Below are 24512 nucleotides of genomic sequence, written 5' to 3' on the forward strand. Positions count from 1 at the left end.
AAAAAAAAGTGTCATACCAAACTAGAAGTACCTTCACGATTTAATCTAAAGTAAAATAGAGGAAAAATCCCTTGAGACTGCTGAGAGTGGATTTGATGGCAAAGGAAATCCCACGCTCAAAGTGTTCATATTAGGACATAAACTTTTTTCATAACAACGCTTCGTTCTCTAATTTTAATCATCATGTATGAAACTACAACATAGCAGTACGAATTAAGGATAATCTAATACTGTAATACATAACCTTAAAAGGACCAACACATGCTTAGATCAACTGGTAAGGGAGTTGTTCTAGCTTAACCAGAGGTCTCGGTTTCGAGTCCTGGGAACGCAGCAGAGTGTGTTGGGAGAACTTTCCCCCCAATTGGGGCCTGACCCGGCTTGAATCCGGATTAGTCGAATCCAAAAATGGATTTCGGAAACCGGGTATGGTTCACCAAAAAAAAAAAAACCTTAAAAGTTAAAACTAAGCCACCTAGTAATTAATATAGTCACATCTATAACCATATAATAATAACAACCTATAGATAATTAAGATTTTCATCTTAAAATGAATTAATGCTAATTATTGCATGGCATTCAAATGATCAAATCCATTCAATCAAAACAAAACAAAAAATTGAAATTTTCTTAAAAGGATACTTTTCTTTCAAAGGTAATCACAACTCACAAGTCACACAACCCCAATTATCCCCATAAACTTATCTCCTTATCCACAAATTTCTCCAGGTTCACAGCTGCACACACCTCCTCTCACCTTCTCTCCTGCCTCTTTTCTTCTTCCAATTCACATTCTCCCTCAAAAAAAGAAAAAGATCTTCTCCGACCAGCCAAACACTCCCTTAACCTCATCTTTCCCCAATGTCCACATTCGGACTAACGAACACTTTCTCAAACCCTAACCCTAAAATTGTCAATTCTCTCGATATCTCCAATTGCAAATTATTCAATGGAAATTGCAGAGTTAAATTTAGGGTTTGTGCGAAAGTAACATCTCCTGAACCAAATGCTAAGGTTTATGGTCAATTTTCTGCACCAGTGAAGCCTAGCAGTAGCAGCTCAACGGCGTCGTCTTCTTCCCCGAAGAAGAAGAAAGAAGATGAAGAAAAACAAGATTATTATCTTAATATGGGTTATGCTATTCGTTGTTTGCGCGAGGAATTTCCTGAATTGTTTTGCAAAGAGCTCAGTTTCGATATTTACAGGTATTTTTCTTTAATTGTCTCTATGTTTTCTACTGATGGTAAAATTTGCCTCAATACCACAAACTATGGCGCGGATGCACCCAGTACCACCAACTTTGACTAGTAGCCGAAACACCATAACCTATTGATTGGACTGGGTGCAGCGAGTGTCGTAACTGACGCTGGAGCTAACTTGTATAAATGACGCCGGAGTTAACTTTATTTCATTGTTTGTGATTTTGTTTTGGCTGTGGGAGATTTGGTTCTGTATGATTTGTTGTGATTGTGAAATAATGATTGTACTGTTTGTTGTTTGTTTGAATTGGTTGTTTAAGTAATTGATTGTTTAAATGCTTTTCTACTATGATTTTTGTTTGAAGTTGTGAGTTTTGTTTTGTTTTGTTATGATTTTTATGTTTATGCTGCTTGATGGATATTGGTTAACGGATGAAGTTGTTTTTAGTTTTTTTTTGGATACTGTACTGTTTTTTGTGTCTTCATCTGATACATGTGGATTGAAATAGCTATGGGAATTTATTTAATTTGATTCCATGTACCTGCCTTTGATCTGCGTACGACTCGATAAGTCAAAACTTTAAATTAGAACTATGAACTATGAAATTTGCTTTGGGAATTTATTTAATTTGATCCCATGTACCTGCCTTTGATCTGCGTACGACTCGATAAGTCAAAACTTAAAATTAGAACTATGAACTATGAAATTTGCTCAACATTGTGAGGTCTATTCTTCAACTAAACATGAAGCAATTAGCTCATTCTTAGATTTATTGACTAGTATGAGATTGAGATGTCATGTCAAAATTGGCCTGTGTGGTAGTCGGTGATACATGATGGTAATAACAATTAGTATATATGTATGTCGGTACAAAAAGTCTCTTGCCAAAGCAGAAAATGAGGTATTTGGGGTCATTACTATGGACATTGACATGTGATTTTCTTCGGAAAATTACCTCTAAGTTGATGGCAATTGCCACCAATATCTACCAAACAGGCTAATGTAGAAATATTAGGCAAACTTCAACTAAACAACTTATTCATTTGCCCACCCACTTATTTGAATCTGGCCTTGCTGATAAAAGATGCACAGCAAGAAATGCTAAAATTAAGCAATTGTTGCATATCTTTGATGGCACAAAGTAATTGTAAACTTTCTATATTATTACTTTGTAACATTTTAAAGTAAAGCATGGGAAACTCTAAGTGAAACATAGGGTTGCTATTGCTTTTGCTTGGGTTTTACTTTCAACTGCGACTTATTCACTTATCAATGCGGCGTAGCTGTATAACTCATAGAAGTGTAAGCAGAACATTGCGAGAAAGAGATTACGTTGAGCTACCTTGATTTGCTAAAGTAAATGCTGATTTGCGTGTTTGACATGAGCATAGTATGCGTTCTTTAATGGAAAGATTGAACTATGTTCATCCTTTTGTAATCATTAATGATTAATCAGTTCCACCTTTTGCTATGGGAATAGGCTCAACTTCATATGTTGTCTCCCCGTCCTGAGGCTAAAGTAATCGGTCTAGCGGTAACATCGACTTGTCACATTTTTGATTGCCTTCTGTTTTTTTAATATACTTCTCTCTACTGCCTCCCTCCTCTCCCCTCAATGGACCGCCACCCAAACAAACCGGACCATTCTATCACGAAGGTGCTGCGTATTTGGGTAGGTGGTGCAAATTTATTTGCCAGTTGGCAATTTTTTGTAGAATTGACTATTAACTTTGTTGAAAATGAATAAGAGGGAGAAATAGAAAGAAAGAGGGCTGAAAATTTGGAACTGATTGGAAATCTTGGTGTAGCTGTTGGCCTGTTCCCTGAATCTGGAGCGATAAGGTGGGTTGGCCTTTAAAAATTGCTGCTGAGTGCGAACAGTGAAAAGGGGGAACGGTGATGATATAATGGATTGGGTTGACTTAGGGGATAATTCTTCCGAAACAAAACAGAGGAGTGGGATGATGATGATATGGGATAATGATGATAAGAGATGAAAACCGGGGGGGGGGGGGGTAGAGGAGGCTCACATGCTCATGCAAAATCAAAAGGGGGCTGCAATCTGATTAGTTCTATATGATGATAGTGTCGTCATCTTTGGATTATGCACACAACACCAAAAATTGAATAACCTATTCGAAAGCATATAAATTATAATTCAGAGATTAAAGGTCATTAAGTTAGAGGAGGTAAAGATGGTGATGAGGTTGGGGGTGGCAGCCTGGCAGAGGTGGGGAGCTTGATGGATCATGTCATCATGGGTGGAGGGTCATCAAGAAAATTGATACTGTTAAGAATTTACCTATTTTTGAAGGCAAAGATCATAAGTGACCAGTTTGGGGGAACATACATAAAGTTGAGGCCTATATTAATTGGACTGTGAACACTTCTACAATTTATTTTCTGCCAATATCATTTCTTTTATTTATTAAATAGTTGATTCAAACACTTGAATGTGACATGAGTACTTGAGTTCAAGTAACATAGGCTGTGACATTTCTTTTGTTATTCCAGTTAACTAAAAGGGGGATTTCTTTTTCCTGTCAAAAGAGAAAGAAGGGGGGGGGGGGGGGTGCTTAAATAAACAATGAGTATAGTTGGGAATATTCTTAATTATCTTTATAAATTTAATGCTGATTGGATAAGTTAGAACTGGAAAGAGAGTGATTGGTTTTTAGGCCTTAAAAAAGCCTTTTTCAATTGTGTATGTTGTCCTTGATCACATTTATATTTTTTTTTCATTCTTGTTTGGATCTGTTTTCAGGGATGATATCGTGTTCAAAGATCCCCTGAATACTTTTGCTGGCATTGAGAACTACAAATCAATCTTCTGGGCATTGCGATTCCATGGAAAAATATTTTTCAGGGCTTTGTGGATTGAAATTATTAGTGTTTGGCAACCTGTGGAGAATGTCATCTTGGTTCGTTGGACTGTCCATGGAATCCCACGAGTTCCTTGGGAAAGCCGTGGTCGTTTCGATGGCGTTTCAGAGTACAAGTTTGATAAGAATGGGAAGATTTATGCTCATAAAGTTGACAACATTGCCCTCAACTCCCCTCGCAAGTTCCAGGTTCTCTCTGTCCAGGAGTTGATCTTGTCACTTAGTTGCCCTTCAACACCAAAGCCTACTTGCTTCGAGATCTCTTCTTCTTCCACAGAACCCATTTCGTTTGCTGGAAAATTAAATTCTGTAAGGCATTACTTGAATTCTGCCTTGGATCTTTCACATAGACATGAGGCAGAAACTTCTCAGAGATCATAGCTTTTTGTTGATAAGTAAATTTTGTTAGTTTTTGAATGTCTAGACCTTTATTGAGCTTGGTCATCCTGAGCGTTGGAGAGTTATAATAGTTTTTGTTTCTGGTTCTTGAAGGAAAAAGCATACACCTTTATGTTGTATACTAATAAATCACTGCAGTGTGCTGGAGCCTGATTAAGTTGTAGTATAAACAAGACCTCTCCACCTGCTCATATGTAATGAAGCATGACATAGTATTGTAATTATTGTAAACTTTGTATATATTCAAATATAAAGTTGAATTTTCAGTTCATCCTTGTCCCTGTTCAATTATGTGCATTATTCCTCTGATTTGTTTGGCAGTCGTGTACTCCTGTATAAACCCCACTAGAGGCACTTTGGGGGTGGGGATTTCCCCTTACCATTCTCCCCTACTCCCAAGGAGCCTTGTGGGTCGGGTTGACCTGTGTAGGGTTCTGGTCTAGTTAGGGCGTCTTCTTCCTACCTTAAAAAAAAGTGTACTCCTGTATAAATTGTTGTTAATATATATATATTTAATTGTGTAAAGGAAGTTCCATGTTAGTATCTACGCTGATGCAACTTCATGAAGAAAAAAAGGTAATTCTATTTAGGGATGAATAACATTACTAACAATATCATGAGATTAGTTTTTGTAAAAGTACATATTAATTTATTACATTATCACCATTACCGCTCATCAAATGTTAAAAAAAATTTTTGAAAGAGAAATTTCATTAATTGAAGGCCAAACGACATCTACAATAGGTATTAAAGTAAAACAAGATACAATTAAACAAGACTAAATCAAAGCCGTCTTCGAAGAAACTACAATGAACCAGATCGAACAATACAGCACAACCCTCTTGTATTTGCTGAATCAAGCAGCTATTTATGAGGAAGTCTATCATTCTGATATAGTTTGGGAAGAACATTCTTGATCGAGTCAGGTTGACCGCATCCGAGATTTCAATACCTTCATGTTAGAGGTGATCATGGGCCGGGTTCGGGCCGGGCGCGGCCAAAAATTTTTGCCCAATGGTCGAGCCGGGCCTAAATTGCGGGCCGAATTTCTGTGTCCAAAGCCCGCTATTTCGGGCATAAATTAGCGGGTTTTTGCGGGCCAAAACGGGCCGGGCCAAAAAATAGACTAAAAAGTCGTTTTTGGCTTGCCCAAAGCCCGCCAAAGCAAAAAAAGTAAATACGGCCGAGCCGGGCCCGGGCCGCGGGCCGAAAAATTCAGCCCAAAACCCGGCCCAAAAACGGGCCGGGCCAAAATGATCACATCTACTTCATGTTGAGTTTCGAACTTCAACCAATGAGAATAATTTCTCATACCTAAAAACAAAAAAACCATACTCACAACTCCCATAGGGGAGAAGGAGATTTCCAAAACAGAAACTAAAAACCCCATAACAGGATTTGAGAAACTCTCATAAAGAGAGACTAATTTATTGAACAAAACAAGAAAATGAATTAAAAACTGGAAATAAAAGGGAAAAAGGGGCATACCATGGATGAAAACATCCATGGCAGCTCCTAATTGATGAAAAAAGGGTAGGGGAGGCTAGGGTTTGAGAGAGAGAAAAAGAGAGAGAATGCTAGGGTTTTTTCATAACTTTTCAAATGTGAAAAATGCCTAATAAATAGAGAGATAGGTTTTTCTACATGTGCTCTTAATCAATTATGCACAAGTATTTAATAGTTTTCTTACAAATAATATTAGTTCAAATTTATAAAAAGAATTGGGCTTTGATCAATGACCATGCTTCATGTGGGTTGGTCGAGCAGTTAGCATACTCTATCAAGAAAGAACTATCCTACCATTCAATCAAACAGATTTGAATTTTGCACCAAGAAAAAAAGAAAAATCAAACAGATTAGGACTATTCTTAAAGTACATTGTCCTAACTCCTAAAAAGTGAAATTTCCTCATTGATCAGACATAGACCTACTTAAGACAATATGAATTTATTGTTTTAATTGATGATCAATGGCAAATAAGGAGATGACAGTCACTCATTGGGTAGATAGACATTAATACATAAATACTAATTTCTATTACTATTATTAAGGTTTTGATATATGCACCTCTTAAGATTGTAAATACGCATTAGACACTTTTACTAGAATAGTTTAAGGAATCTATAGGCCAGGTTTGGTAAATGGCTTTTTCATTGGCTTTTGGCTTTTCAATTTGGTCAAACAACCAAAAAAAGTGTTTGGTTATTGGCTTTTTGGTTGGCTGAAAAATTGGCTTATAATCCAAAATGAAAAGGCTGTCTGGAGTAGCTTTTTGGATTGACTTTTGTCTTGTTGGCCCACAAACTCTCTAATAAACAGCCAACAACCACAACTAATTTTACCAAACACTTATGCACACAACTGGCTTGAACAACCAACTCAAAAGCCAATACATACAGCCAATGGTTCCAGCCAGTCAAATAAGCCAACTAAAACAGCCAACAACCAATTGTCAAACAATACCTATGACACAATCACATGTCAATTGGCATAACTATCCTTATTTATTCCTTAATGTTTCCATGTTTAGCTTCTTATATGCGACTCTTAGTACTGCATATATCATTTTTCTTATTATTTTATTAAAACAATAATTAATAACTTAATATTAATTTATCTCTTTAAACTTCGTGCTATAACATATATTATAACTTAAAACTGATTTGAAACAAACAAATATTGTTTGTTTTTTTTTAAGAAATAATTGAAAATTATGTCAAGATGTGTAACGTTTGACCCCCTAATAGTAAAAACAAGTATTGCAAGGGGGAAGTAATTTAATCCAAGCAGGAACGTCGACTTTTTTTTTTTTTTTTTTTTTTTGCCTCGGATCCTAAGACTTTTTGGTGAAGAACTGAAGATCCTAAGATGGAGGAGTCATAGTGGAGGGCGGAGGGTCACATGGCAGAAAAGGGGACATAAAAATCTCAAAAAGTGATTTGTTTTCATCATTTTAATATTGATTTTCAACACTCAATGGCAATCGAGTTTCAGATCTTTGAGCTTAATATGTATGTCATTATTATTTCTAATCTTTACCTCGTCAAAAATCAGAATGGAATGATTATAGCCAGGCGTATAATGCCACTGCCACTAATAACAGATCAGGTAAAAAAGTTTAGGGTGTGTTTATCCCTCAGATTTAAATCCAAACTTCAAACCGTGCCACATCAGCTTTCCACTAATTTTTACCTACTCTTTACTTTTCAGACTCACTCCAAACTTACTCCAGTTTTATACATTATCCCTCATACTCCATCCATACTATCTACCAAAAATTTAACATATGGCAAATTTTTACAAAGAAAAAAATAAAAGACACATGGCAGATTTTTGGTGGCCTAGAAAGTATGGGTCCCATATCAATAGTCTTGGGTGGAGTCTTGATTATCCAAACCCATCTCAAGACTATCTCCATTATATTTGATGAATATCCCTGAGTCTTTGCCAAGACTATCAAAAATTTCTTGTAAGACTTTGCTCCAGACTAGAGTTAAACATACCCTTTCGGCTTTCACATGTGAGATAAAATAAGATGTAGGCATGTAGCCACAGTTGGGCCATAAATTTGATAAACTTGTAAACAAATTTGAGTGCCTTACATAAAAGTAAAATTTCACCCCTCCTTCCCCCAAAAGAGTCTACTTTATAAGACAAAGGAGATTTCACCTTAAAATCACATGACAATAAAGGGAGTAACTCCTTTGCAATATAGAGTGAACTCATCCCTCTTCTTTTATCAATGTGGGACACTCATATGTGTTGTGAGTTATACATTATAGCTTCAACATCACAAGGCCAAATGGCTAATGTACTAAATTGTAGATTTAAGAGGGGAGGGAGGAGAGCGGAGGTGTCTAGCTTGTAATGGACCTCTAGTGGAAACTTTGTGCGAGGGTAATTCAGATGAATTCTTGTTACCAATTCTTAAAAAAATAATAAATAAATAACTTTGAAGTCATGAATCATCAAAAAAGATAAAATTTTGTACTAAATGATGATTTCAAAACTACATTTTTTTTTTCAGGAGAAAAGATGGGAAATAAATGTTAATGAAAGTTTTTTTTTTCTCCTCTTTAATTTTCTCCCTTGCAAGACAAATTTTGCGTAAATTCATTCCATAATAGAAAAACTCAAACTCACAATTCTCTTTTCCGCTTTTTGAATTTTCACAACTCACAAATAACGCATTTCCTATTTTCATGCAATCTTGCACCCATTACAACTTTCATAATCTGTGAACTCGACTTCCTTTTTCCATATTCAATGATTTTACTTTAATCACTACAAAAGGAAAAGGGGTAAAAATTCAAAAGAAATATAATTAATGGAGTATATTTATATATAAGCCATTAGCCATGCGTGAATTTTTTCAAGCTAATTGTTAACTTGATTTCTTGGATGATAGCAGATAGCACCACATAAAATTCTTCAATTGTTTAACTTTACATCTTGGATGATAGCACTACATAGTTCATATGCTTGGAATTTTCCTCGTACATCCATGCATACGAGAACAATTCTGAACTGTCATTTGGGAAGGAGAGGCAGGTTATGGGCACCAGCACACATATCAAGTAGAATATAACTCACAATCTCACGCAACAATAAGTTTGCTTGAATTCGGTTTAAATTATGTCAATATATTATCATTACTATTTTTTTTATGCAATCGTTACTATTGTATTGATATTGTGCAAAATAACTTATATGTAAACATGGAAATTACTATGATGCCTTTAATAGGTACAACTGTTTCGCAATATGTAAAGTATCATCATAATCTTTCTACGTGAAAATACTCAATCTTATATCATACCCTTGGATCTTGGAGATGCTATCAGTTGAACACTCCTTGCGTCTCAAAAAATAACTTATAACTACTCAGGTCGATATTGGAACATTGATAGACGTATTAATATCATTATGCATTGGTTTAAATTTTTTATTGCAAACAATTTGTTCCAAGTTGAATAACATGTTAAATCAATAGAATATGTAGTATCTTCCAAGTGAAATTAACTATATAATGCATGTGTGCAAAATTGTGTTAGACTATAATGGTGTAAATAAGAGATTAGTAATGTTATAATATTATAGTCCCAAGTCATTATGAGATACAATAAATTATGCTACAATCATGTTTTCCTTAAAATTACACACTATAATTTTATTTTTGATTTGTTTTATGGCTCTACTTCTTCCATATTGAGAATTTGAGATAATTGCCACATCAACTTTAAGGTAGAACTCATAATTTTTTGACAATATATTTTCACCAACATATATGTATCAATAATATTACGTACTTCTACAAATCAACAACTTAGCTCGTAGTAAACTACTAGTTTCATCTTAATATGTTAAAATGTAACAATTTTTCCTAATACTCCTTCCGTCTCCTAATAAAATGCCTACTTCATTTTTGATCGGTCAAATTTTAAAATCTTTGACTAAATATTCTCATTATCATATACAAAAAAACCTACTCATGTGTGATCTTGTTAGATTCGTCTCAACGTTACTTTCATAATATCAACTTTTTATATTTTTGATTAATACGAAATTGAAGATATTAAAGGTCAAAGTTACGTCTTAGAGACTGGATAAAAAAACAAGCACTATATTATGGGACAGAGGCAGGGGTGGAACCAGAAAAATATTTTAGAGAGGATCAAAAATATAATTTGTATTTTTAGAGGGGGCCATATATAAAAATTAAGCTATTTTATCTTTTAAAAAAGTTACATTTTCAACCTTAACTTTTAGGAAAATCCAAAAGTTGGCTGAGACCACAACTCCCACCGGTCCCCGTGATGTTCCGCCCCTCAATAAAGGGAGTATATAATTAAAATTATTGTTTAAGTTAATGAATTAAAAAGACTAGGACAATTATTTGATGGATCGAGTAATTATGACAAATTAATTTTGTGCTCGAAACCATATCAATTATTCCATCAATATATCATCATATCCTCCACAGTCAATGATGTAGTCAAAAGAGTGAGAAAAAGAAAGACTAGCAAGTAGCAAGGAGGTAGACAGTTTAAATTAGTTGTATTTTTGGCCAAGCAGATCGTCAACTCAACCACCTCCACTCCACTTCACTCCACCGTCGAATACAACACAACACCAACACTATCCATTCTTTTCTCTCTCTCTCTTCTCTCTCACTCTTCCCCTGTAATAAATACGCCCACCTTCCCCTCATTTTCCTGGGGATTGCTTCTCTTTAACTCCATCTTTCTTCTTTCTCTCTCTAAAACTACCTTCTAAACCTAACTTTTATTGCAAAAACATTCTCTCTATCTTTAATCAACCGCTTTCCACTTTATCACATTTTGTTCTAATCAATTTTTGATTTCAATTCAATGCTCCATTTTCTCTCTCTTCGAATTTCTTCGTTTTTAGGGTTTTGACGGTTTTGTTTAAGGTGTGAATTCAATTTTCTTTGATTTTTTTCGGAAATGGAAGTGGAGCAAATTAAAGCTCTGCCTAATCCTATGACCTTCGATGAAGCTTCCATGGAACGTAGCAAGAACTTCGTTAAGGCTTTACAGGTTCGCTTTCTTTCTCTCTCTTTGTATTAGATCTGGATTTCATGCTTTTTTTTTGCTTGTGATGTTTTATTGTTTGATCTTATATATTTTAAATTGATTTTTTTCGGTCATCGTTGACTTAATTTGTGAGCAAATTTCTTTTTAAAGAAGGAAATTCAATTTTCGGAGGATTATGTGGATGCTGTGAAATTTATAGTTGCTATATTTGGACATTTTGATATTGTTGTATTTATGGTGGAGGGAGCTATTGGAGGTGCTTCCTTAAAAATCTATATTGCGTGCTTACTGTATACAAATTAGTTATAGAACAGTTGAATTATTTGTGAGTGACGCCGATTTTTGAAGATATTAGTAGAAACGAGCTGGCTGTGTTGTGGTTTGTTGTTGAGTGTTTCTACATCTGTTCGCATCGAGATGTTGAAGTTATAAGGTGAATTGCACATGGTGCTTACTTGGTTCTGACTTCAGAGCTATGTTAGAATGGCCAGATAAGCAAATGCATAGGTAGAAAGGGTGAAAAGAGCGATCCTAGGGGATTGGGGTTGCTCCGCGTGTGAACTTGTCGGGAAGAGCTTGATGAACAACGGTTGTTGCATTTAGGAGGCTACATTAGTACATGGATAGCCCGTCTGGTAGGCAATACTGAATGATAGTAAGAGTTGTGAGTTTGTTGGCCCGATTTGGCAAGAATGCTGTTATCGGTAGCTGTAAGAGGTTGGTTGTCAAAACTACTTATAGAATGGGTAGTGTTTTGTAAACCTAGTTGTTGCTTCAATGAAACAACAAAAAAAGAAGAACTATATTCTACTTTCAAAAGCTAACTTCATTATGTAGTTTTTTTTAAAAAAACACTACGTAGATCATTGAAAGTTACTTTTATTAAACATCATTTCTCACCTTTATAAGAGTTCTGACTTGGTCAGACCTTCAAAAGTTTTTACTTGAAAAGTTGCTGTGGAACATGCCTTACATCACATTTTGTAGGGAAGGTCTATACTACCTAATCAAATTAGATATTATTATTATTATTATTTATACTGCCTACCAAATGTACACTGAGTGTGATAAGATATGATGGAATGAGTATTGTAAGGATTATAGATCTAACTTAATGTAGCTGATAGTTCTTCTATTGATTGCAGGCTAATTGGTTAAGAACTTAATGTAGCTCTTGTATTGATTGTTGGCTAATTGGTTAAGCTTTGATTCAGTCAACTTTTCATTTACATGTTTCTTTTTTTTGCATACGATAACCTAGAAAGCGAAGGCTTTAGGTGTGTAATTTAAGAGGGGCCAGCCAAGGAGTGGGTGGCTGAATTACCTAGATTCTGAATCTATCTCTCATTTTTTATTTTGTTTATAAGCAGAGAGGATTTTTTAAGTCTTTGATTGATTGTCAAATCCCTCTCAAACTTATCTAGTGTGTATTCGTGGAGGGACTTGATGTTGATCCTTGATAGTGCTTCACAAGATGCTCAGAGGAACCATAGTATCAAATCTAGGCCGCATCACTGCATTGTAAAGGTTTTCGAGCTTAGCGTGTGATATTTGACAGCTATATACACAAAACCATCTACTTCAATTGGTTATGCGACCGTCATCACTATCGCGACTAAGTTAGAGATGTAAAACCATGAGTGGAACTGCAGGATGACCTCTTAAGTCTTAAATTTAATAAGCAAGGAATGTGATGCACTTCTTCTCATATAACAAAGGATAACTCAATTATTTTGGCATATTTTCTCATCCTCTAGACCCATGTGCTTTACTTATATAACTCCCTTCCAGGGAAGAAGTCATGATGGGTGATACATAATTACTCAGATCACTTATCTTTAGAATCTTGAGTTGAAAGTGTCGTAGACTCTAAATGTCGCCAGGAATATCTCACTAGGATGAAGAAAGTTCTGTGTTTTCTTACTGAGGTCTTTCAACTTCTGCTCATAATAATTTGAATAGAAATGTTATATTTACTATGCAACACATGGGAATTATATATGCTGAATGTTCTCCTCACCCATTGTCCCAGTTATGACCGATATAGCAAAATCCTTAGATTTCTCTTGAATCTTGATTAGCTAAACAACAATTTAATATAGAAGTGGGGAACTATATTCAAAAGGAGTTTTTTCCTGGTGGAAAGTAATTGCAGAGTGAACTGCTCCATAACCTACTACTTTATAACAGAAAGATATTACATTAGCCATAATGGACATGATGTGCTTAATTTTTTTTTTCTCTGGCTACGGACCTGACTGAGCCCTGAGGTCCTTATTAATGGCGCTACAACTTATAATGTGTCTGCAATTACTTAGCGTTATGACATTAGGAATCTGGTACTACCAGGTAAACTCATATTGACTAATGTGTAAAAGAAAATAATGGTTGAGAAATTCAGCTTGGAGTAAACAAAACTTCCCCAATGTGTAGTCCAGTAGTGCTCAATAGTCGCCATAATATCTAAGTAGTCGAGTCTTGGATCAGCTCATCATTGACTTCCTAAGATCTTTTCTTTTAGATTTAATTTCTGGAAGTTATTTTGCTTATTTAATTTTGAAAAATCTTCTTGCAATTTTTGACAGGAACTCAAGAATCTGAGACCGCAGCTTTACTCTGCTGCTGACTATTGTGAAAAATCTTATCTTCACAGTGAGCAGAAACAAATGTAATGTCACAGTTCCCATATTCTTTGTTTATTTGTTGTGTAATCTATCAGTTGTTCTTTTACTAGGTAGTGTCATCTAGATATCCGTATTTCCTGCCAACACTAACCTATCCTTATCCTCAAGAGTAGAATTTACTGATCACAAATTTGCATTCTGACTAGAACTGTAATCAATAGTCTGGTAAAAAGTTAAGTCTTGGATCCATTTGAAACAGTAGTTACTTTATGAATTTGGGCTGCGCGAACTGCACTTATGAGAGCCAATCTCAAAGGGTCGTGAAATAGTCCTCGGTCTTAGGTTACATTTATACGTATTGTGGAGCCATAATCCTTGTCTTGTAAAAACCTGATTATTTGCTTAATCTCAGCAACTTAAACTTTGTGCGGCATCACTTCAACTTCTCATTGAACACGGAGTTTAGGCTTTCAGCATGTATTACAAAATCATCTTATCCTTCCCCTATGTGGTGTCTACTTGGAACTTTTCTCTGTTATATTTCCTCATTAAGGTTGTGATTAATAATGCAACAGGGTATTGGATAACCTAAAAGATTATACTGTACGCGCCCTTGTCAATGCTGTTGACCACTTGGGCACAGTTGCCTACAAATTGACTGACCTTCTTGAGCAACAGTCTTCAGAGTTGTCAACCACAGAGCTGAAAGTAACATGTCTAAATCAGGTATGGTCTGTGGCTCCTGATGCCAGTTTCCCCTTCCCTTACGCAAGCTTTTCTTTTTTTTCTTTGTTTTTGCTAGAACTCATCACTTTCTGTCATTAGAAAGTGCTCACTTGCCATACGTATATGGAGATGGAAGGCCTTAGGCAGCAGCAACTTTTGGCGATCATTCCAAGACATCACAAGCGCTATGTATTGCCTAGTAAGGAACTTTGTCATTTTGCCAGAACTTCTATTTGCACCCTTCAAATACTGGATATTGGTCAACATTTTCTCTGTTGTATTGTAATTGACAAAGCTTACATGTTGGCACCTCCCTTTTGCTTTATGCTGCTGTAGACTCTGTCAACAAGAAGGTACACTTTAGTCCTGCTGCACAGACAGATCTTAGACAAATGCATGTCCAGGCGAGGCCTCGTGTTCATCCTCCAGGTACTTGATTTGCCATTTAAGGCAACAGGATTTAAATGCTAGCATCTTCCCTCTTCGATGTGCTTATTTTGTATTTATGTTAAATGATTCAGGTTCACCTGGATCAAAAACTCTTTCTTGGCACCTAGGCTCTGAAACAAAATCTCCTCTAAAAGGGAGTCATAAGACTGTTTTCAGGTTTGTATGATACTCCCTTGACTTGTAACCAAATAAAGAGATACTATTATCATGTGTCGCTGAATAATCATCTCAGTCAAGCTCATGTAGAATTTCTTAAAATGCTTATATTTTGTTATACCCCTGTTTCTTTGCAGTGGCTCTGAAGTCCAAAAAGCTTCTCCTAGACCTGCTGTATTCCAGCTCTTAGGTATGTTTACTCAGGTTATTCATCCATCTTGCAGCAATAACATTATTGTGTTGCACCAAGTAGTACTTGGTGTAGTGCTAAGGTTTGTATCTCATGACTTGGAGGTCACGGGATTCAACCCCTACTAGAGGCTATTTTTTTTGGGGGGGGGGGGTTGTGGGGGATTGAGGATGTTTGGAGATTCTTGTACCCGTCTCCCCTACTCCCAAAAGGCCTGGCTCAGTAAAGGTTGGACTGAGGGAGCAGGCTAATATCAATCAATGAATTTTATGTTGTAAATTTTCTTGTGTAGATGATGAGGATGGTATCCGAGCTAAGTCAATGGGGATCCATGCACAGCCGTCTAGTGCAAATCCAGTGGGTGCTTCTTTGCAACCATATGGTGCTGTGCCTAAGGTAACAAAAGAACTTTAGATGTGCTATTTAGTTTTTCTATAACCATTATGAAACATATCAAATTTGAATCCTCCTTTTACTTTTCGGAGTCTATATATCTGCAAAGGTTCAAATGATTTCCATGTTAATTCATTAGCATATAGCATGTTGTTTTCTGTATATCATGCTCCAAGATTTGCAACAACACCAAAAGTAGGATTAAATATTTGTGACAGTTTGCGAATCATTAAGTTACAGTCTAGAAAACCCAGTATTATATGCCTTTGCAACTTTTCAGTTGTTTTTTTTTCTCTGAGGTCAAAAGGTTTGGATAAGCATCCCTGCTAGAGTATTTTCTTCACCCAGTGAAGAAAACAATAGATACTCTAGCTTTTTCTGAGATCATCGGTGTACAAATTATTTATAATACTCAATTCGTCAAATTGACAATCCATAAATTATTGGACTTAATAACATATATTATAATCTTGCAGGATCCTGTGACAGGCTCCAAGGTCGTGACACCATTCAGGTCATTCGACAACTCTCGGCAAGCAATTATTAAGGCTCCTGTTCGTCACAAAAGTATGCTGTCAGCTTTCTTTGTCAAGCAGAAAACACCAAAGCTCAGGACTGGTAAAGTGGCTTAACTTTCAATCGAGAAGTTTTTGTGATTACCAACTGTCTCAATCATGAAGGAGTTTCTATGAGTTGCTATTATCTGATATCAGAAGTACAAAACCCTTGAATCAATTCACTGGAACCTGAATGAGGCTTTTATTTTGCTTATCAACTAGGTGGTGTTTATGTCCTACTAATAGATGAAAGATATAGTTAACAGTTGATTTCTTCTGTAAAAAAATAATTTCGTTCTGCACTCCTGTAACCCTAATATTGTTTGATCTGTGGCATCCAGATGCCTGTAAATCTAATAATGTGATAGTCTGTTGTTGAAATAACCATGTATATCTTGGAGCTTTAAAGTAGGCTCCTTACTAGTCAGTGTTCTTTATCCAACAATGTGGAAATTTGATATGTTCACTTGTTCAGTAGTTGATAATACTATGAATTTTGCCATGTTAAATGACAATTGTGGAATCTACGAAATTATCAGATTTGATGAGCAAATAATATTGATGCATTGTTTTGAATTGTTGGGTGGTCTTTGAAGCAATATTGTACAGCTGGGTGCTAAAACCCCAGCTTGTTTTGTGGTCATCTACTTGGTAATTCTAGGACATGTTTTGGAGTTCAATTATCTTTTCTAGTTGGACTAGGGGAATCGATGGTGAAATTGTTGTGATCACTAGACATCTAAAAGGTCTACCGTCATGGTAAGCAGTGTTACTCCAACACCTTCATTTACCTCAAAAAACGGGGTGTTGTATCGTGTCCGACACAACACTTTACTTGGTCACTTCATTTTAAACTAAAAACTTGACCTTTTTCTACAAAATAGCCGAGTCGGACACTTAGACATCCGTATCCGAGTAGATACTTAATTCGTGTTTGAGTAACATAGATGGTAAGTATTGTAAGAGAAATTCAATAACAGATAGAAATCAGCTTTATTCTGATAAAGCAGGATTCAGGTGCTCAACTACAGCAGCAGCGAAAAAGTTACTAAATTAACTGAGACAAGCAAAGTCATCCAGACATGTTATTAACAGAGTAAAGACTAATCAATATGATGGTTAGTTAATGAAACCTCCTCATGAAAATTATAAATAGGTGCCCAAGCCTTAACAATCATATATAGGTCCACCATCGTAATTTGTATAAAATCCTCCTATCTATACCCAATGGAGTTAACATATCTAACAAAATAGCCATCTTCTTGAAAGAAATAACTTAAAGGTTTCCTTGATTTTACTCCTTTGCTATGAAGATATTAAAATAATAATGGCGCCAGCATATCGGGTTTCTCCAACAGCATACTGCATACATGATTGTATTTCATAGTCTTTCAACTTCAGTTCTCTGAGATAAACTACAAAGGGATATATCATATATCTAGGCCCCAATTGTATAGTATCACTGTGTAACATACAAACATAGTGAAGTATCATGTAGGACCAAAATCCTCCAATTTTTTATTTTTTATTTGGTAATATGAATAACTTATGGGATGTCCTCGTACAAGGCCAACCTAGAGGTCTAGACACTTGGAAGGAAGGGAAGTTGTAACTTGTAAGAGTAATTTTCCTTCAAGTGACCTTTACTTAGTGGGATTTGAAGTCTCGAACCCCTAACCAAAATCCTCCAGTGTGTCTTCAGTAAAGGTCTGATCATTAAAACTGTTTATGATATACAATTTTTTACTATTAGACTTAAAATGCTCGGCGTTATTAAAAAAAACATATATGTAAATAAAAGTTTAAGTCTAATAAAAGAATTGCGAAAAGAAAAAAGAAAATTCACATAAATAATCTAAACGGTTGCGAATAATCAAATAATAATATCTTTCATAAAAAAAAATGGCTTATTTTATAACCATCATAATTACAAGGAGTGTCTTGTTAAGATAATTTAATAACCTAAAAAATCAATTTAAAAAGTAAGATAATTATGAGTCAAACTCTAGTTAGCTCGATAACAAAAAAAAAACGAGATAAATGAATGTACAAATTAAGAAGACCAGTATAATGTTATTGGTCACTCAATATCATTCCAAAAACACACCCTCATAGTTAGAATTATCCCAAATAATCCTTAGTTGAAAATTAGTCAATCATTTAGATTCAACTGATAGTCTTGTATGCGTGCAAAAACATAAATTTTTTTATATATAACAAAGAGATACGATAATCATAATTTTTTATATCTAAGTAAAGCACGTAATTAGCCTTCCTTAATTTTTATTTTATTTTTTGTGTCCGACATTTATTGTCATATATAATAGTAGAAATTATTGGAAAAAAGATCTAGAGATACTAGAAAAGCTTGCCTTAGCTCGAGTGCTCGGTGGAATACTGCAATTTCTTGCTACAACATCAAATCACACCTCACAATACGCAGATCCACTGCTCCATGCCTCCATCACATTTATGCTTAATCTCTCAACTTCCTCACTCAAATTAAACCTCTTCTAAATCAAAATCAATCAACCCAGATTCCACACTTCCACAACATTTTCCAATTATTTCTCCATCTTCTTCTTCAAATTCTTCTGTACAATCACAAAAAATCTAAGCTTTAATCTCCACTAACAATGGCGGCCTCCCTCCATCAAAGATCAACACAAACTCCCTTAACAAACCCATACCCTCTTTCACATCGTCTCTTCTCCCTCACTAAACGCCCTTCTTCCCTCCTAACTCGCACTAATCTTCTTCTCATTTTCTCTCTCCTCATAATTCTGGGTTTTTTCTACCCTTATATGGGTCTTTCTCAGTCTCTTTTTTTCTCAAATACCCACTTCGCAAAATGGCGAAATTACTCACTTAAAGAAGCAGTTTCCTTTGTTGGGAAAAATGGGACTGTGATTGTTTGTATTGTTAGTGAACCTTACTTGGATTTTTTGAATAATTGGTTGATTAGTGTTACTAGGCAAAAACATCAAGATAAAGTTTTGGTTATTGCTGAAGATTATAATACTTTGTATAAAGTTAATGAAAAGTGGCCTGGTCATGCTGTGCTTATTCCCCCAGTTCTTGAATCTCATTCTGCACACAAGTTTGGTTCTGTGGTATGTTATTACTTTTGAGATTTTTATCATATTGTTTGTTGTATTGTGGATTTTATTTTGTCTATTTTAGATATTTGAGATTGTTTATGGGAAATTGATGTTAATATATTGATATGGATTGCTTTATTAGAGAATTAATTGTGATGTTATGTTGGTATCATGAGTATGGAGATTTGGGAGTTGTTCATTTGTATGTCAAACTTTGTCACTCTTTAGCTTTGCTAATGAGGAGGCTTTTGAAACTGGTTACGGTTCGAGTGTGGCCTCACTTGGGATTGATATGAATTGAGAGTTGTGCTCAAAGTTTACCTGGTCACTGTGAGTAAGCTGATCACTAGGGGGCTGGTTTCTGCTTTGAGCTATGGACGCTAGAATGCACAAAGGTTATAAGAGGTGATCCAAAAACCGCCATCGGTTTGTTTTGCTTCTTACACGTGAATTGATTGTTAGGGCATTAATAAGAATTGGGGGGGTCGGGGTGGTGGTGGTGGTGGTAGTAGTGGTAGTGATCGTTAGAACTTGGTGGAGGACTATATTGCATAGCCTTGTGTAGGAGTAAAGAGTACCGTAGGATGGGGCAGGGAAATTTCCACATCTAGGAGTAATGTGTGGCCTTTCCAAAATACTCTACATTATAGTTTCCTTCCATAGAATTCCAAGATTGATAACTTCCCCTGAATGACTTCCCTTACTCCAAGCGTGGCTTGATATTATTCGTTCTAGAGTTAGATACACAAATCTCTGTAGTCCAACACCTATCAGTTCTTCTACTTATAACTTAATCAAGCAATTAGAGAAAATAGTATACCTATCTGACTATGTTGAACTATCACAAACGACCCTCCTTTTGTGGGCAGAGTTTGAAAGTCAGAGATAGAGACAAAGGCATGGATTGCTTTTCCATAGATTGTTGGCCTGTTGGACAGTGAAAATTGTATAATACAATTAGACCTGAAAAGTGTGTCGGTTTCTTACCTCTGAAGTAGAAGAATCAATTCATCGCGAAAGGCTTTTCTATAAGGTTTTAAAGTTATAGTAGTCAGGCTTTCATCAAGTATATGAAAGCCCCACAGGCGAACTTTCTCCTGTTTCAAAAGCTCTTTTCTCTTTCCATATCTTTTTGTATTGTATCAGGATCCTGATTAATATGTTGTCTAGAGTCTAGGACTCATATTCGAATCCATTTTAGTTACTGTAACTTGTCTTGATCCTTACCTTTGATTCTGTATTGGCATAAACTTCCTTTAAGTAACTTTCAGTCTGTAACAAGGTGTTTGGGGAAACTAGCACAAAGGTCAGCTGACTCAACTAGTGGGTAAACAGGGACAATGAGAAGCTGATAGAATGTACATGTCCTTATTGTGGCTAGCCTAAAAAATGTTTGGCAATTTGACTTACTTCGCAATGATGAAATTTTGTCGTAATTGATTCTCAAGTCATTTGAGCAACCCTTTACACTAATTGATAATGCATTTAGTTTTTTTAGAAGTATTTGGGAAAGTACTTAGCCTCTATTTTACTTTAGTTTCCAACTCAATTGCTGCGAAGCCATTTTCTTTCTGTGGATTATTTTTTATCTTCTGCCTAAAGTTTGACACTTTCATGTCGCTCCTTGGACCTAAACTAGAAGAAATTGTATTGGGTAATTCTATGAAGTATTGATCTGAATTCAGTTGAGTACACATCATTCTACTATGCAATTGATTTGTCTAATGGTCAAATCATTGGCAAACATATATATGCTTGTTAGGATCAAGTTTTCATCTCATTGCCTATAATGATTTTTACATGGAACACAAATACTCAGCTCCAACTTTTTGTTGTTCTCCTGCTTGGATTTTGAAAAATACATTCTTTTAGTACATGGATCTCGCCTGTACTATTCTTGGGTGTTCATACGTGCTTGTATGATTATGACTAACACCCGTTCAATTGTGCAGGGGTTCTTCAATTTTACGGCTAGGAGGCCTCGCCACCTTTTGAATATTTTGGAGCTTGGATATAATGTTATGTACAATGACGTTGATATGGTTTGGTTGAAAGACCCGTTTCCTTATTTGGAGGGAAACCACGATATATACTTTATGGATGATGTAGCTGCGGTATGTAGGCGGATCTATCTTGCTGTTAGATTGGGCATGTTTTTGTTTTCCTGCTGACAAATAGCTTGTAGATCTGGGTAGATGGTCAAAATGTGTATTTTTTCTTAAGTGACTGTCATGAATACTACTTTTCTCTTTGTTGTAGTTTTAATCGTTACTCCTACTTTCTACATCTAGGTGAAGCCTCTGAACCATTCCCATGCCTTACCACCTCCAGGGAAAAAGGGACGTCCTTATGTTTGTAGTTGCATGATTTTCATGCACCCCACAAACGGTGCGAAGTTGGCTATGAGAAAGTGGCTCGAAGAGCTACAAGAACAGCCATGGACAAGAGCAAAGAAAGCTAATGACCAGCCTGCCTTTAACTGGGCTTTAATGAAGATAGAAAAACAGGTGGGTTTGTTTTAGGCACCTTCCCCTTTCCCTTGTTCTTCAGCATCCAAATTATTCTTCCCTTGTGCTTAACGTTCAATTTTTTAGCAGGTATTTACTCCAATGGATTAAGGTTAAAGGACACTAACTAATCATTATCAAATTGTAGATCTAGTCAAATTATATGTGATAATTGCTTAGTAATTGTCAAGGTTAGGGTCTAAAAATTGAGACAAAATCAGAAGTAGTGCATAAATATAATAACTTGTATTCTGCTGGTTCTTCTGTATTATACCTGTTCTTACTTCTTCACTGTATTTCTGGGTATTTCTATAGCTATACTTGAACAGCCATTCTTGGTCGATTGGTTCTTGGAGATTGGAAACAGATAGCTACCAGAACATGTGAAATCTCATTCATATACTTCCTCCATTTTATGTTAATTGGGCACTTGACTTTCACGTTTGCCAACACACAACATTGAGCATAAATATTTTTAATCATCTATTAGTAAATGTTATAGAAAGTTGATATTTTGTAAATATACATTGAAATAAATCCCAACAAAATCTTAAATGCTAAAATTGGTTTTATTGTATGAAGTATTAGTCAAAAATTCTCGGTCAAGGTTAGTATATGAATAGTGCAAAAGTCAAAGCGTCGTAATTTGCATCCAATATAAACTTATGTCCAAAAATAAAAATAAAAATTTAGAGAAATTGTGATATACTTATCATTTATGCATTTAGATTAGATGCACTAATCTGTTACTATCAAGCTGGCTAAACTTTCGCTGAGATACCCAGTCAAAGTCACTTATTGTGCTGTATTCTATAATGTTGACAAACAGGTGGATATGTATTTGCTCCCTCAGTCTGCATTCCCAACCGGAGGTTTGTACTTCAAGAACAAGACATGGGTCCGTGAAACCAAAGGTTCGCACGTCATCATCCATAACAATTACATCCTTGGATTTGAAAAGAAGATTAAGCGTTTCCATGACTATGGCCTCTGGCTAGTCGATGATTATGCCTCAGAGTCTCCACTTGGCAAGCTATAGGAAGAAGGCATGGGATATGTTTTTTTAGTGCTAAACCTAGTCTCGAACTGCATCTGCAATGACAACATCATGGCTGAGCTTCGGAATATTTAAGCTGATAGAACAAGTCTATTTGGCCCCCCTCAGAGTAAAGATACAAAAATGTCCAACCAGACTCATGCGACAAAGATTTAGCTAACTAATTTTTAGCCAAGTAGCCATGTTCTATAGCATATGCCCGAATATTCTTGAGCCATTGTACCACTGTCTTCTTTGTCGATGAAGTGAAGCGAGTTTCTATTGATGAGGGTTTGGCGTTGTTCTGTCTCTTGCTCGCTACTGCTTCCCTGTTTTCGGGTGTGGGATGCCAAGTTGTCGACAACAACCAAAGTTTTTGCTGGTGTAAAATGGTACAGCAGGATACGAGGAACTACGGCTTTAGATTTAAGCTGACTCTTTTGTTGCTGGTGAGTGGTGACTCTTAGAAAGTTAATTCTTATTCATATTTGTATTATTTTTATAAAATTAAAAGGTGTTATATTTGATAATTTATTCTTTTTTCTTGTCTGAGTCTCCAAATACTTCCTCTTCTCCAATAGAACTCCTGATCTCTTTGATAATTTATATTGTATGCTGAATTGCTGATTAATGAATATATTTTATGCTGAAGAAAATATTTGTTATATTGTATTTCTTTCATATAAAAAGTGAAATATATGATTGTTTAGTCTTTTTTCTTGTCTGAGTCTCCAGAAAACTCCCTCTTCTCCAAAATAGAACTCCATATATATATTTTTAGATAATTTGTAGGATCTTATATATTACGCTTTTGGAATGAAAACTAAAGTGTTCATTTTACATCAATCACTAAGCAATTAAGGGAAACTAGCACATGAAAAGATGAATGGGCAGTAACACACCACCCACATCAACACTATGATAGGCATAAGATCTTTCAAAGCCAAGCAATAAAATCCGCATCTCTAACTAAGCCTTGCTTGGCTAAAGCATCCGCAACGACATTTGTGATCTTTACTTTGTGGATGATTTCTAAATTTACGCCACCTCTCATTTCATTCCTTATGAAGCTCAATTGAAAATTCAAATATCAAGAACTTCTCATTTCTTCATTGCATCATTTTGATGGCGTTTGATGAATCAGATTCAATAATGATAGGGTGAATCTTGATGTTCTCACGGTTAAGAGAAATCTGGATTAGAACTATAGATTTTTTCATTATATGCTGATTAAGGAACATTTTAGCAAAAGAAAAGAACTAGTATACTTTCCATATAACATAAAATGAGAAGTGGAATGGTGTACCTTCCATACAAAAGTAAAATTGTGTAACCTTGAGACTTGACTACCTTCCATGTAATATTATAACACAAAAGAAAAGTGATTGTGTTATTTGTGTACCTTCCCTATACTCCATTAATTGTGTTGCATCTCAAAAGGAAAAAAACCAAAATGCGTCTGCCGGGAGTCGAACCCGGGTCTATTGCTTGGAAGGCAATTATCCTAACCGTTGGACTACAGACGCTTTGTTGAACATTTACGTATTCAAAAATTAAAAATACGATCATTAGGATTAACTTTTTTGAGAACTCTTACCCAACTAAACAATGAGGAAATGGGTTATTAATGATTTTATAATACCAAGAAATAATTTTAAAATTAATTATAAGACCCCATATATCTTCCCTCCTCCATTGTTCTTCCTATTTCTATATTGTTAAAATAATGAAACT

General features: G+C 35.5%; 3 protein-coding genes and 1 non-coding gene across 4 annotated transcripts; 3 read left to right on the forward strand and 1 right to left on the reverse strand.

The window, feature by feature from the left end:
* Positions 1 to 651: 651 nt before the first annotated feature.
* LOC104886839 (hypothetical protein) lies at positions 652 to 4752 on the forward strand. The gene is made up of 2 exons (XM_010671370.4): positions 652 to 1205; positions 3965 to 4752. The coding sequence occupies exons 1-2, from the start codon at positions 862 to 864 to the stop codon at positions 4461 to 4463; spliced, it is 843 nt and encodes a 280-aa protein (XP_010669672.1). The 5' UTR covers positions 652 to 861; the 3' UTR covers positions 4464 to 4752.
* A 5783-nt stretch (positions 4753 to 10535) lies between these two features.
* On the forward strand, positions 10536 to 16621 carry LOC104886830 (protein ABIL1). The gene is made up of 9 exons (XM_010671357.4): positions 10536 to 11041; positions 13624 to 13706; positions 14238 to 14388; positions 14488 to 14587; positions 14725 to 14817; positions 14910 to 14994; positions 15132 to 15184; positions 15477 to 15580; positions 16054 to 16621. The coding sequence occupies exons 1-9, from the start codon at positions 10949 to 10951 to the stop codon at positions 16207 to 16209; spliced, it is 918 nt and encodes a 305-aa protein (XP_010669659.1). The 5' UTR covers positions 10536 to 10948; the 3' UTR covers positions 16210 to 16621.
* A 1854-nt stretch (positions 16622 to 18475) lies between these two features.
* On the forward strand, positions 18476 to 23323 carry LOC104886822 (UDP-D-xylose:L-fucose alpha-1,3-D-xylosyltransferase MGP4). The gene is made up of 4 exons (XM_010671349.4): positions 18476 to 19247; positions 21188 to 21349; positions 21527 to 21742; positions 22572 to 23323. The coding sequence occupies exons 1-4, from the start codon at positions 18771 to 18773 to the stop codon at positions 22779 to 22781; spliced, it is 1065 nt and encodes a 354-aa protein (XP_010669651.1). The 5' UTR covers positions 18476 to 18770; the 3' UTR covers positions 22782 to 23323.
* Positions 23324 to 24232: 909 nt separating this feature from the next.
* On the reverse strand, positions 24233 to 24304 carry TRNAG-UCC (transfer RNA glycine (anticodon UCC)). The gene has a single exon. It is a non-coding gene; the product is annotated as a tRNA-Gly (tRNA).
* Between the last annotated feature and the right edge of the window lie 208 nt (positions 24305 to 24512).

Source organism: Beta vulgaris, chromosome 1 (genome assembly GCF_026745355.1).
Source record: "Beta vulgaris subsp. vulgaris cultivar EL10 chromosome 1, EL10.2, whole genome shotgun sequence".
Classification (NCBI taxonomy): domain Eukaryota; kingdom Viridiplantae; phylum Streptophyta; class Magnoliopsida; order Caryophyllales; family Amaranthaceae; genus Beta; species Beta vulgaris.